The sequence below is a fragment of the Sorex fumeus genome, unplaced genomic scaffold (genome assembly GCF_029834395.1).
Source record: "Sorex fumeus unplaced genomic scaffold, SorFum_2.1 ptg000131l, whole genome shotgun sequence".
NCBI classification, from domain to species: Eukaryota; Metazoa; Chordata; class Mammalia; order Eulipotyphla; family Soricidae; genus Sorex; species Sorex fumeus.
Genome location: NW_026606188.1, coordinates 39,584,198 through 39,596,960, shown reverse-complemented (window position 1 = coordinate 39,596,960; position 12,763 = coordinate 39,584,198). Strand labels below are relative to the sequence as shown.

The following is a 12,763-nucleotide window of genomic DNA, read 5'->3' as shown; positions in this document are numbered from 1 at the left end:
CACGGACCATAAGGCATCCGCATCATGCATGTCGTCACCTGTATGTTTACGTGTGGTTTCTATGCGGGAACTGGGACCAACACCCAGCTTCCTTCCCGTCTCTACTCAGCCCTGCAGAAGCCTCGCACCACCTTCCCTGTTCAAAGCCATTTTGCCCCCAGTTCTCTCTGCAGGGGAGGAAAACACCAGGAAATTTCCCAGGCATGGCTGCCCGCCCACCCTCCTGGCCAGGGGCTTACAAAAAACTCAAAGATGATGCTGGAGTCTGGGTAGTAGTACTCGAAGTTCACGGTGCCCGACTGCTTCAGGTCCACGGCGTACATGAGCGTGGCCGTGCACTCGTCGGTGTTGGAGGAGATATAGTCGCCCAGAGGCACCCACTTGGACCTGGGAGGAAAATGGGGATCATGGGCCGGGCCCTGGCCTGATGCTGCGAATAGTTGGGAGATATTCAACTTGAGCCCATGGCAGAAGCTCCAATGCGGGCTGCTGTGTGGAAGCATGATTTCCCAATCAGAGGGCACCAGGGCACAGCCAGCAAGTGGAAGCCACGGGGAAGAACCCATGACATTAGGGAGACAGATCCAGCGGGTGGTGCAGGGGGAAAGGGAGAGGAAGAACGTTCATGAGTCAGTCACCATCTCCCAGGTACCCAGCTACCAGGCTTTAGCTTTCTGTTGTCATATATTATTTTTGCCTTTTTGTTTGGGGGCCACACCTGGCAGTGCTCAGGGGTTACTCCTAGCTCTGCATTTGGGAATCATTCCTGGTACTTCTTAGGGGACCATATGAGATGCTGGGGATCGAACCGGGGGCAGACATATGCAAGGCAAGTGCCCTATCTGCTGTACTATCACTCCAGTCCCACTCTTCTCTTCTTTTCTTTTTTGGGGGTTTGGTGGATTCAGGGTCACACCCAGTTGTGCTCATCAGGACTTACTCCTGGCTCTGTGCTCAGGGATCATTCCTGATGGGGCTCAGGATACTATATGCAGTGCCGAGGATTGAACTGGGGCCACCTGCATGCAAGGCAAGTGTCTCACCTGCGGGCCTCTCTCTCCAGTCCCTGCCTTTCTGATTCATTTATGTCAGTAAGGGACACACTATTCCTCTTCTTCCTGCTCCATTTAATGAATGGTGACACCCAGAATTTGATTCAGTACCTGGCCCATGCTTGCCAAGGCAGCAAATGATGGGGCTAAGGTTTAAAAGCAGAGGCTGGGAATGTGGTTCTGCAGAGCCCTTGCTGGGTATGTGTGGGGCTCTGGGTTTGATCCCCAGTACCAAAAATAATCTTAAAAGAACAGAAATAAATCAATAAAACCCACATTTAACTTCAAAGCCACAAGGTCTACTTTCATATTTTTTAAATATATTTTTAGTTTTTTGGTTTGGGGACTACACCTGGCAGTGCTCAGGGCTCACTTCTGGCAACACTCGGGGGACCATATATGATACTGGGGATTGAACCTGGGGCAGTTATAGCAAGCACTTTTGCCCATTATTTCTCTAGTCCCTGGAAGGAAATCCCACTTTAAGGTGTTTCACATAAATTTTTGTTGTTGTTGTTATTTGTTGTTTTTGGGTCACATCTGGTGATGCTCAGGGGTTACTCCTGGCTCTGCACTCAGGAATCACTCCTGGCGGTGCTTGGGGGATCATGTGGGATGCTGGGAATCGAACCTGGGTTGGCTGCGTGCAAGGCATACGCCCTACCCATGCTATTGCTCCAGCCCCATGTCAATGGTTTTTATGGGGAGGGAAGAACAGAGAACCCCAGAGACCATCTAGCCACAGTGCGGGTGTCGTGGTATCTTCTGATGCTGACTCTGGGCCCTCTGTACTCCCCCACCTCCCCTTAAACCAGTCTCCTTGCGGCTCCATGCACCCCAACACCTGCATGCTGCGCTGCTGATGGAAACGTCCTCCAGAAGCAAACTTGATCCACCACTGCCTGCCGTATCGGTTTCCTTGCTGTCCCTCCACAGAGATGCCAGGTCCTCACGCCCTCTCCAGACTCAAGCCCCAGAGAATCCTGGTCAGTCCCCCTGCTGACCTTTCTCCAACCCGAGTCTTCCCACGCACTGATCCTGCTTGTCAGAACAAGTGCCACTCTCCCCCCACAACCTCCCACTTATTCCTACTTGGGTCTTTAATGTTACCTAATCTGAGACATCCTCCATGCCTCTGCTGGATGCGTCCCAAATGTTCCTGTTTCCCTTTCCCATCCGACTCTTGGCTCACATAAATGTGAAAGATATTTAATACCCATCGCTCTGCTTAAGTGTGACGGGTCTTAGTACCATGCAGGGCCCAGAGATGCAGCTTAAATGGTGAAGTTCAGGTCCAGCATGAGCAAGGGGGTGCCAGAGAGATAGCATGGGGGTCGGGCATTTACCTTGCATGCAGCTCACCTGAGTTCAAATCTCCAGCACCCCATATGCTCCCCCTCTGGCACAGAGCCAGAGGCAGACCCTGAGCACTGCCGGGTATGACCCCCAAACAAACATTAAAACCAGCATGTGCTCAGGTCCTGAATTTAACCCCTGGCCCAGTATGGGCTATAACAACCAAGGAAGCACCCCATGGCACCCTGAGCCCTGATGGTTGGCACTTAAGATGGTGGGCCCCCAAATCCTGTCGTCTAGGAATGTCTTGGCATCCAAACAAGCTCATCCATTTCATGCTTCTGTGTCCCTTGAGGACATCATTCTCCCATCTATTTCATTCAGTTTTGTGCTATTTTGATCATCATGGCCCCTGTCCTCCCATTGTTCATTGATTTGCTCAAGCAGCCCAGTAACGTCTCCATCATGAAACTTGTTGTTACTGTGTTTTGGCATATCTAATAGGTAGCTTGCCAGGCTTTGCCGTGTGGGTGAGATACTCTCGGTAGCTTGCCGGGCTCTCTGAGAGGGGCAGAGGAATTGAACTCGGGTCAGCTAGGTCGGTCGCGTGCAAGGCAAACATTCTATCTGCTGTGCTATCGCTCCAGCCCATCATGGCCCCTAAACTAACCAAATCTAGATGCAGCCACACACTTATGAAAGCACTTCTTGGGACATGTCCCCTTCATTGAGGAATCCTTCCACAGCGCAGGCGCACGCAGTGCCTCTCACTAGCCCAGCTCCTGTCCTGCCACACCCTCCTTCCCCCACTTCTGAGTATCCCTGTCCTGAAATTCCTGTGTGACACCCTCACAGGCCTGTCACTGTCCTTTTCTGATTACGTTCAGTGGATCCTCGACAGATGTCATTGAGAGGTTCTCGGAAATGGTTACTTTAAGCCCAATGACATGTAATGAAAGTAGCTCCTCGAATAACACCCTTTTGAACAACATTGACCCATCACCATAATAATAGATCAGCAAGTCAGGGGATCTGCTGTATGTATCTCTCACCCACATACTGTAGGATAATGCTATGTAGTTTTTATTTTATTTAATTTTTTGCTTTTTGGGTCACACCAGGCGATGCACAGGGGCTACTCCTGGCTTTGCACTCAGCAATTACTCATGGCGGTGCTCTGGGGACCATACGGGATGCTGGGAATCGAACCCAGGCCGGCCACGTGCAAGGCAAAAGCCCTGTCTGCTGTACTATTACTCCAGCCCCTATTTTTATTTTTTTAACTTTGTAAGCTATGCATGCTTTAAAATATAAGGTAGATGGTGTAATACCTGAAATTTGTTTTGTTCCTCCCTTTCAATATGCCATTCATATTTATTTATATAGCTCTTTTAAAAAATTTTTTTTTTTTTGCTTTTTAGGTCACACCCGGCGATGCTCAGGCGTTACTCCTGGCTCTGCACTCAGGAGTTACTCCTGGCGGTGCTCAAAGGACCTTATGGGGTGCTGGGAATCGAACCTGGGTCGGCCAGGTGCAAGGCAAACGCCCTACCCGCTGTGCTATCTCTCCAGCCCCTCTTTTAAAATTTTTGGCTGCAGTGTAATAGGATTATAACATGGTATATGGATGGTATGGCTTACCATATTTATATATGCCTTACCTAGGGGGGTCTGGACTACCCTATGTGGTGTCGCATGCAAGGTGAGCACCTTAGCCCCTGCACTATCTCTCCAGTCCTTAGGCATTGCTTTTTGGTGACACTTGGTTTGGTTTTGTGTGTAGTTTAGGGTTTTTGCCATTGGACACGCTCTGTTCGGTGCATTCTTGCTTCTACCCCTTACACATATGTCTGAACGAAATGCCTGAGAGCAGAACTGGTGGGCTAGAGACACCTGAACCTCCAGTGCACCAGCTACTGCCCCACGCTGTTCTCCAAACTGTCAGGATCCATTTACACCCATCGGAAATATGTCAGTTCCCATTGCTCCATATCCTTCGCAAACTTGGAATAGTTGGACTTTGAAACTGTGGACATCGTAATCTGGTAGGATAGCAAGTCTCCTTGATCTTTAAATCCTTCCATTATGGTTGGGGATTGAACCAGGACTCATGCGTGCCAGGGGTGCACTTCACCAGAGCCACATCCTTAGCCCTGGGGCCTGAAATCTGATTTCATTATTAGTAATAGGACTGCGTATATTTTAATTTGTAGCTTGGTATCTTTTATGATCATACTTTGATTCTTCGTTAATTTAGAGGGGTTTTTTTGGGGGGAGGGCATACCTGGCCTGGTGCTCAGGGGTTGTCCCAGTTGTGCTCATGGGACTATGTGGCCCTGGGGTTCAATAAGCAGAACATGTTCCAGTTATGTAAAAGCTGTGCACAGGCCCTTTGGGTTACCTTGCCAGCCATAATCCTTTCTTCTTGATTATGTTTTGGGGGGATATGTGTGTTTTGGACCACACCTGGTAGTACTCAGGGACTACTACTCATTCTTTCCCCAGGGAATCATATGTAGTATGCTCCAGGGTGACTCCCAGTGGTGCTCAGGGGTTCATATTTGGTGCTGCAGATCAAACTGGGTTGGTCACATGCAAGGAAACACCTCAACCACTGTACTCTCTCTCTCTCTCTCTGGACCCAAATGATCTTCCTCCCTCTCCTCCTCCTCCTCCTCCACCATCCCCCTTCCATTTTCCCTTCTCCTTCCCCTTCCTCCTCTTCCTCTTCTTTTTTTTTGGTTTTGCAGTGCACAGGGCTTATTTCTAGCCAGATCTCAGGGAACATTCCTGGAAAGCCAGGGGACAATATGAGGTGTGAGAGATTGAACCCAGGTTGGCCACATGCGAGGTAAGTGCCCTATATCTGATGTGCTATCTCTCCCTCCTCCTCCCTCCAGATTCCTCTTTAAATATCTGTCTTCCTTGTTGGCTTGTAGATGCTGTGTGGACAGATGCTAAGCCACTCTTTCTCTGCAGTCCTGAGCCCTGGGGCTCACACATAGGAAGGCACAGGATTAAGTGGCTGAATGTGGGAAATGGGTGATAGTACAGCAGGGAAGGAGCACACAAGCTGGCCTGGGTTTGATTCCCAGCATGGTCCCCTGAGTCCACCAGGAGTGATTTCTGGGTGCGGAGTCAGGTGGTACCCCTAAGCACTGCCAGGTGTAGCCCCCAAACAAAACAAAATAAAAAGACAATCCCATTGAGGCCGGAGCGATAGCACAGTGGAGAGGGCATTTGCCTTGCGCGTAGCCAACGTGGGTTCGATCCTTGGCATTCCATATGGTCCCCTGAGCACCTCCAGGAGTTATTCCTGAGTGCAGAACCAGGAGTAATCCCTGAGCATTGTTGGGTGTGACCCAAAAGGCAAAAAAAAAAAAAAAGGACAATCCCATTAATTCACTGTTCAGCCTGAGATCAGTTGTCCATTGGTGATTAATAATAGCCAGCTAAGGGGATTTTAGATTAGGCACTGATTTCCAGATACTTGTCAGAGTAATGTGGCCAGTCCAGCTCCTCAATAACATAATCACGTAGAGACATGCTGAACCTGTCCAAGAAAGCCCGCCTGACATCAAGGTATTGATCCTCCTTCAAAGAGACAACATTTACTGCTGACATGGGTCCACAGCATCAGCTAAAATAACCCCTGGAACTGAATGAATAATTAAAAGCATATTATAAGTGGGTTATTCCAGCAGAACACACTGCCATTCTGATTTTTGTTAGAGCTGTCCCTGTGAAGCGCATTTCACGTTCAACGATAACAACAGGACCCGGGTTGAGCCTGGCTCTAAGGTCTTCCCACATCCCCCCATCGGATCCTTACTGCAGCCCACAAGATGACATTCCCTTATCTTCTAATAAAGGCTGTGTACTGAGACCAGGGAGAGAGTGCAAAGGGGAGGCATGCACGCCAGGTACAGGGAGGCCCCAAACTCAACCCCCAGCACCCTGAAATGCCAGGCTTGTAACCCAATACTTCACCTGGCTCCTGGGTTTTGTTTTAAACCTCGTGGTTTTCTTTTTTCTTTTTTCTTTTTCTTCCCTTCTGGGTCACACCCAGCAATGCACAAGGGTTACTCCTGGCTCATGCGCTCAGGAATTACACCTGGCAGTGCTCGGGGGACCATATGGGATGCTGGGAATCGAACCAGGGTCAGCCACGTAAAAGGCAAATGCCCTACCTGCTGTGCTATCGCTCCAGCCCCAAAACCTCGTGGTTTTCTCTTCTGAATGCCAGCCAGTAAGTGGGAAGCTTAGGTGGGCGGCAAAGGTGGATGTGATAGCCCACAGTGCTGTGAAGAGCTGTCTCAGCCCTGGCCCTGGCAGCCTAGCCTTCTGCCAGCCAGAGTGGAGGAGGAGGAGGATGACGAGGATGAGGACGAGGACGAGGATGAGGAGAAGGAAGAGGAGGAGGAGGAGAAGGAGGAGGAGGAGGAGGAGGAGAAGGAAGAGGAGGAGAACAAGGAGGAGGAGGATGAGAATGAAGAGGAGGAAGAGGAGGAAGAGGAGGACGAGGACAAGGACGAGAAGGAGGAAGCTGCTGAGTGCTCCCTGCAGCCCTTCCCCAGCACGGTGAGGGGTAGGAGGCGTGGTGGGGAGGACTCACGAGGTGCAGTTCTCAGAAGACTCGGCCGTGTTGTCATCGATCTCCATGTTGGTGGACAGGCTGGCGAAGCCGTGGGGCAGCTCATCCCACTCGTCGAACCGGATGCCCGTGCCCAGGGAGTAGCGGCCCTCAGCACACGGCTTACACGACTGGTCCTTCATGTCAAGAAACTCCCCCGCTTTGCAGGAGAAGGCTGGAGCACAGAGTGGGGACAGGGGCAGGGGCTGAGCACCGCCGACAAGGAGAGGGGGCAGTGAGGGATCATCCTACAGGGAGGAACTGAGGCCCAGAGGCAGGACTCTGGGGGCTGTCAGCTGCACTGACGGGGTGAAGCCACAAAGGCAGGAGACGGCCAGGTGCTGGGGGCATGGAAAAGGTTACTCGTGCACAGACACTGTACAGGCCTGTCTGCAGAAACCTGGCTTCTCTAGCTTCCTTTTCAGAAGGGACAGGACTGCAATCTCTCCTAAGGGCGGATTATGTCTGAGATCGGAGACAGACACAGGTGGGAAGAAACACGTGCACAGAAACCCATATGGGGCTTCTGAAATTCATCCCTTTAAGCCCTGTGGGGTCACTTTTTATCATTATTAATATTATTACTAAAATCAAGTTCTGGGCCAGAGAGATTGTACAGGGGTTAAGGCGCTTGCTTTGCAAACAGCTAAGCCAACTCCCATTCCAAGTTGCACACGGTTCCCCTAGCATCGAGTGATCCCTGAGCACAGAGCCAGGAGTAAGCTCTGGGAACTTAATTTATCTTGTTCCAAACCAAAAATAAATAAATAAAAATAAGCTCTAGTTCTTAGTTTGATTTCATAAACTAGCATTTCGAGGCCAAATTGTAGCGTTGAGGGCGGGACTGTCAGGAAGGGCTCAGCTGGGGCAGAGGCCTGCGAATGGGTGTCAGCTTACAGCACTCGGTGCCCTTGACGGGGTCCGGGAGGCTGGTGCACAGGCCCGGGGTGTGCGGCACGGCGACTCTCCACCTGGAGCCCGTGCTGTCACATGCGGTGTACTCGTAGTGGTACTCGGACTGCAGGAGAGAGGAGTGGATGAATCGTGATTAGTGGTGAGCAAACGTCCTGGCCAGCACCATGACTGCCCGCAGTGCCCAGGCCCGGGCAGGGGCCCCCGGATGCCAGAGGGCAGCAAGTCCTGGTGCCAAAGTTAGCACTAGGAAGGACACACAGAAATACAGGAGCTTGGAGTTTGAGTCGTTCTTCTCCTCTCAGGCATGATCTAGTCTTTAGAAATCCTGTGTGTGTGTGTGTGTGTGTGTGTGTTAAAGAGAGACAGAGACAGAGAGACACAGAGAGAGAGAGAGAGGTGGGGGGCTGGGGGGATAGTACAGCTGGGGGAATAGTACAGCTTTGCACATGACTGACCTGGGTTCGATTCCTAGAATCCCATATGGTCCCCTGAGCACTGCCAGGAGTAATTCCTGAGTGTAAAGTCAGGATTAACCCTTGTGCATCTCCAGGTGTGAGCCAAAAAGCAAGAGAGAGAGAGAGAGAGAGAGAGAGAGAGAGAGAGAGATTGCTATTGTGTGTAAATAATGCCCCAATATATGGGAGAAATGTGGAAAGAAACCTGCGTTCCAGGGATGTGACTCAGTGGTAGAGCATGTGTCTCAAATATGTGAGGACCTGGGTTTAGTTCCCCAAAATCACACACACACACACACACACACACACACACACACTCACACACACTCACACACACACAAATACTGAAGAACAAGTTAGAGATCACTAAGGCTTTTTTTGGTTTCAAACCGTAGGATATATGGACACGGAAAATCCAAACTAAAGAACGGGCGCAAGAAAAATTTACAAAGGCTTGTCAGAGCAGCAAATTAGTCTTTCCCCATGCTGTCCCCACCTTGCATTTCATGAAAATGTCATCCTGTGCTCTCATCACGCGAGCCCATTCACACCCATCCCTCTACGCAGCGTGAACTCGCAGTGCAGCGTCTCCGCTTGAGCTACGAATTGACAGAACAACAGCCACCTCAAGTAAAACGCCACCAGCAACAACAAAAATGATTTAAAAACAAAACAAAGCACAAACAGAAGCGGGACAAAGAAAACACATCGACATGCCAAATGCCCTTAAAATTTTCTTACTCTCTGCTTGCTTCAGCAGCACATAGACTAAAGTGGAAGGATACAGAAAAGATGAGCATGGCCCTAGACCAGGATGACAGGCAAATGTATGAAGCATTCTATTTTTTTTTTAAATCAAGGTAAAGGTAAAGGTAAAGGCCCTCCCGTTGATCGTCGATTTGCTCGAGCGGGCCCAGTAACGTCTCCATTGGAGACTTTGTTGTTACTGTGTCTGGCATATCGAATACTCTCGGTAGCTTGCCGGGCTCTCCGAGAGGGGCGGAGGAATCGAACTCGGGTCGGCCATGTTGGCCGCTTGTAAGGCGAACGCCCTACCCGCTGTGCTATCGCTCCAGCCCTAAAGTAAAAAAATTTCTTACTCTCATAAATCTTGCAATAAACAACAGACCCTCAAATTAATACGATTTGGGTCCTGACAACTGTTTCACAATCTGCGCTGACAAAAGCTGTGTTTGAGCCCAGGAATACTTTGTATTACGGGATCCACAGGGAAAAATAGAGTTAATGGCCCCTTCAGTCTGTAAATGAAAACATTGCAGCATAATGTATATAAGTGGGAGGAGCTGAGAACTGAAAACAAGTTTGCTAATTTAAGATGCATCAGAATCAAAAAGAGCTTGGGCTGGAGAGAAAGTACAAAGATGAAATCACTTGCCTAGTGTTTGACTTAGCCCACCACCACCCTCGTTTGAATCCCCACACTGCATCTAGTCCCTTGAGCACCACCAGGAGTGACCTCTGAGTAGAGTTAGGTGAAGCCCCTGAACCCCTTCCCCCCAAAAGAAATATCTTTATTCACCTGCAGTCCTGAGACTTGAACACAGTTCTCACACATGCCAAGGCATTGTGTCATGGGCACGGGGGCCAATTCTGAGCCCCAGTCCTGGGGCTTTGGGGGAGGGTTCAACATTCTGTGTATCATCTCTTTCGCTTTTTAATATCAGTGAAATCAAGACGTGGCTCCAAATTGGTACAAAAAGGAGGCACGGTGTCACACTTGAACACACAGAGCCTTTTTTTTTTCTTTACAAGACCGGAACAATGATGATGCCTTGCAGGAAATGGCATCTCAGACTTGTGGAAATATGATAAACGTGTTATTCCTTGATGTGCAGTTTCAGAAACTCAGGATGCTAAGAGATCAATTTTCTTTTTATTTTCCTCTATTGTAAATATTTGTTAAACACACACCATATACGCACAATACTTAGGTTAGAATCACCAGGATTTGCAGCCTGGGGCTGGAACACACAAACTCTTCCTTTCTTCCCAGAGGGAGAAGTTGAGGGTGAGGACCGTTTGGGAAACCATGATTCTGGGGCCAGAATCTTAGTCTCCAGATTCATCTGAAGTGTCATTTGAGGAAGAATGAACCCCGGGATGGTAATTCTCTGTGCCCCTGGATCTGTTTTTTATTTTCTCACAATTTCAGTCTTTTCCTTCCCCGAGAGGGCTCTGAAGAAAACCAGGGCACCTACTCTAGGTCACTCTGGATCTGAGGACGAGCTTCTCGAGACGCTTGTGTGCGAGAGAGGGTGATAAGGGTCACGGTTTACCACGTGAAGCAGGAGAGGGAGCACAGCACATAGGCACGACCCAGCATCTGCCCATGAGCAGAACGATGTGAGTCAAAGCGTGTCTCTGGTCCCCCCCCACACCCCGTCTCTTTGGATCTTCAAACGGGCCAAATTTCACAGCAAAATCTAAAAGCTAACCAAGTAAAGTTGCCTGGTTGCCAGGCCTCCACCTGACATAGCTCCCATATGAATGGGTTGTTGTGGTTTGTTCACATGGCCTGTGGTCTTTCGGGGACTGTGGCCTTTCAGATCTAGGGCTCTTCCTCACCTCGGCTCCCTTGGGTCCACTGGGTGGGAGTTTTTTTTTTTTTTTCTTTTTGGGTCATACCCAGCAGTGCTAAGGGGTTACTCCTGGCTCTGCACTCAGGAATCACTCCTGGTGGTGCTCAGGGGAGCATATGGGATGCTGGGAATCGAACCCAGGTTGGCCACTGTGCTATCACTCCAGCCCCCTTGGATGGGAGTTTTGCAGGGGGGAAATGGTGGTTCCATGAAGCCTTGGAAAATTTCCCTTAGAAAATTTCCCTTTCAATATGTGCTAATTGACTTCATGTCACTAGGGACTATTTACGCCGTCCCAGGCAGCTGGCTCTGCAGCGGCTGTCTCATTTCTGAGCCATGCTGAGATTTTCCCATTCAAGACAAGCAAACGACAACAGTTAAAACAGAGACGGAATTGGCAGCCCCCTCAACGATATTCAGCGAACGTCTCCCTGCTCTGAGAGCGCCTCCCTCCCTCCATCCAGGGCTCTGTCTGAACTTCGGTCCACAGGCCGCAGAGCCCCCAGGGAGGCACACAGACACCTTCACATCCTCACCCGGTAGGCATGGCCATGGCCTCTGTATCGGGGGAGAAGGGAAAGGTTTGGAACGTGGTGGGCAACACCTCGGCCCATCTCCTCTCACCCCATGCAATGCTACTGGCAATATGAAGCGGAGGAAGCCTGGAGCTTGGGACCCTCCTGGCCTGAGGCTGACCTCTGCACTGGCAAGTCATGAGTTCCTGAAGTCACAAAGAGCTTTTGGAGCTCTTCCAGTCCAGGAGAAGGATTCACTCCGTTGCACACCGTGACCGTCTAAGTCCTTGCTGTCTAGGGACTGAGAGGGCTGCTGAAATGATTTTGTTTTTCTTTTCAATTGCTGAGACAGGGTTGGGAAATGGTACAGTTTAAGGGATTTGCCTTGCACATATGTGACCTCCCCTAATTCAATCCCCGGCACCACATATGTTCTCCTGAACACTGGCAGGAGTGATCCCTGAGGGCACTGGAGACGGTTCAAAAATCAAACAAAACATTGCCAAGACAGGGCCAGGGATTCGTACAGGGATTACAGTGCATGTCTTGACTGATTTAATCCCCAGAACCCCCACCCCCCCACACACACTTTTTTTAAAAATGGGACCACAGTGAGATACACAGTTGCAAAGTTGTTCATATTTGGGTTTCAGTCACACAATATTCCAACATCCATCCCTTCAGCAGTGCACATTTCCCAGCACCAATGCACATTTCCCTCCAGCCCCATCTGGCCCTCACCTGCCTCTATGGCAGGTATTTTTCCTTCTCTCTCTCTTTCTCTCTCCCCCTCCCCCCATCTCTTTCCCCCTCTCCCCGGCGCCCCTCTTTTTGGGATTATGGTTTGCAATACAGATACTGAAAGGCCATCATTCAACTTACAGTCTTGTCCAGAGTGATCAATTCCAACCATCACTGTCATGCTGGTCCCTTCTCTAAACTAACGTCCCCCTATTTAACCCCAAGCACAGCCAGCTATGGCTCCATAGGGAACCTCAGCCTTCACACTGAACCACTGCCCCAAGGTGACCAAGAGTGGCCCCTAGGCCCACTTAGCACTGCTTGGGAGACCACCAACCCTACCCCCTGCCCTGCCAAATTACCAGACAGCCAAGGAGATACCAAAAATCATTGGAGCACATCCTTTGCTTGTAGGAGCCCCAGGTTGGGTCCCTGGCCCTGTATTGTCTCCAGAGTATCAGCAGGAGTGAGCATTTAGCCAGGAGTAGCCTCTAAGCAGCGCTGGGTCACCCAAAATCAGAACTAAAACTAAAACTAGTTAAAAGTAGTAGTGTGT

At 50.0% G+C, this 12,763-nt stretch overlaps 1 protein-coding gene and 1 non-coding gene across 2 annotated transcripts in view; one reads left to right on the top strand and one right to left on the bottom strand.

Moving 5' to 3' along the window:
• ELAPOR1 (endosome-lysosome associated apoptosis and autophagy regulator 1) overlaps positions 1–12,763 on the bottom strand; it is an 89,270-nt gene that overhangs the window by 31,415 nt on the left and 45,092 nt on the right. The window contains exons 2-4 of the mRNA XM_056139052.1: positions 7,879–7,999; positions 6,964–7,156; positions 240–387 (exon numbers count right to left, since the gene is read on the bottom strand). Of these exons, the coding sequence (XP_055995027.1) occupies positions 240–387; positions 6,964–7,156; positions 7,879–7,999 (462 nt within the window). The remainder of the gene's footprint in view (positions 1–239; positions 388–6,963; positions 7,157–7,878; positions 8,000–12,763) is intronic.
• On the top strand, positions 9,097–9,200 carry LOC130015862 (U6 spliceosomal RNA). The gene has a single exon (XR_008791179.1). It is a non-coding gene; the product is annotated as a U6 spliceosomal RNA (small nuclear RNA).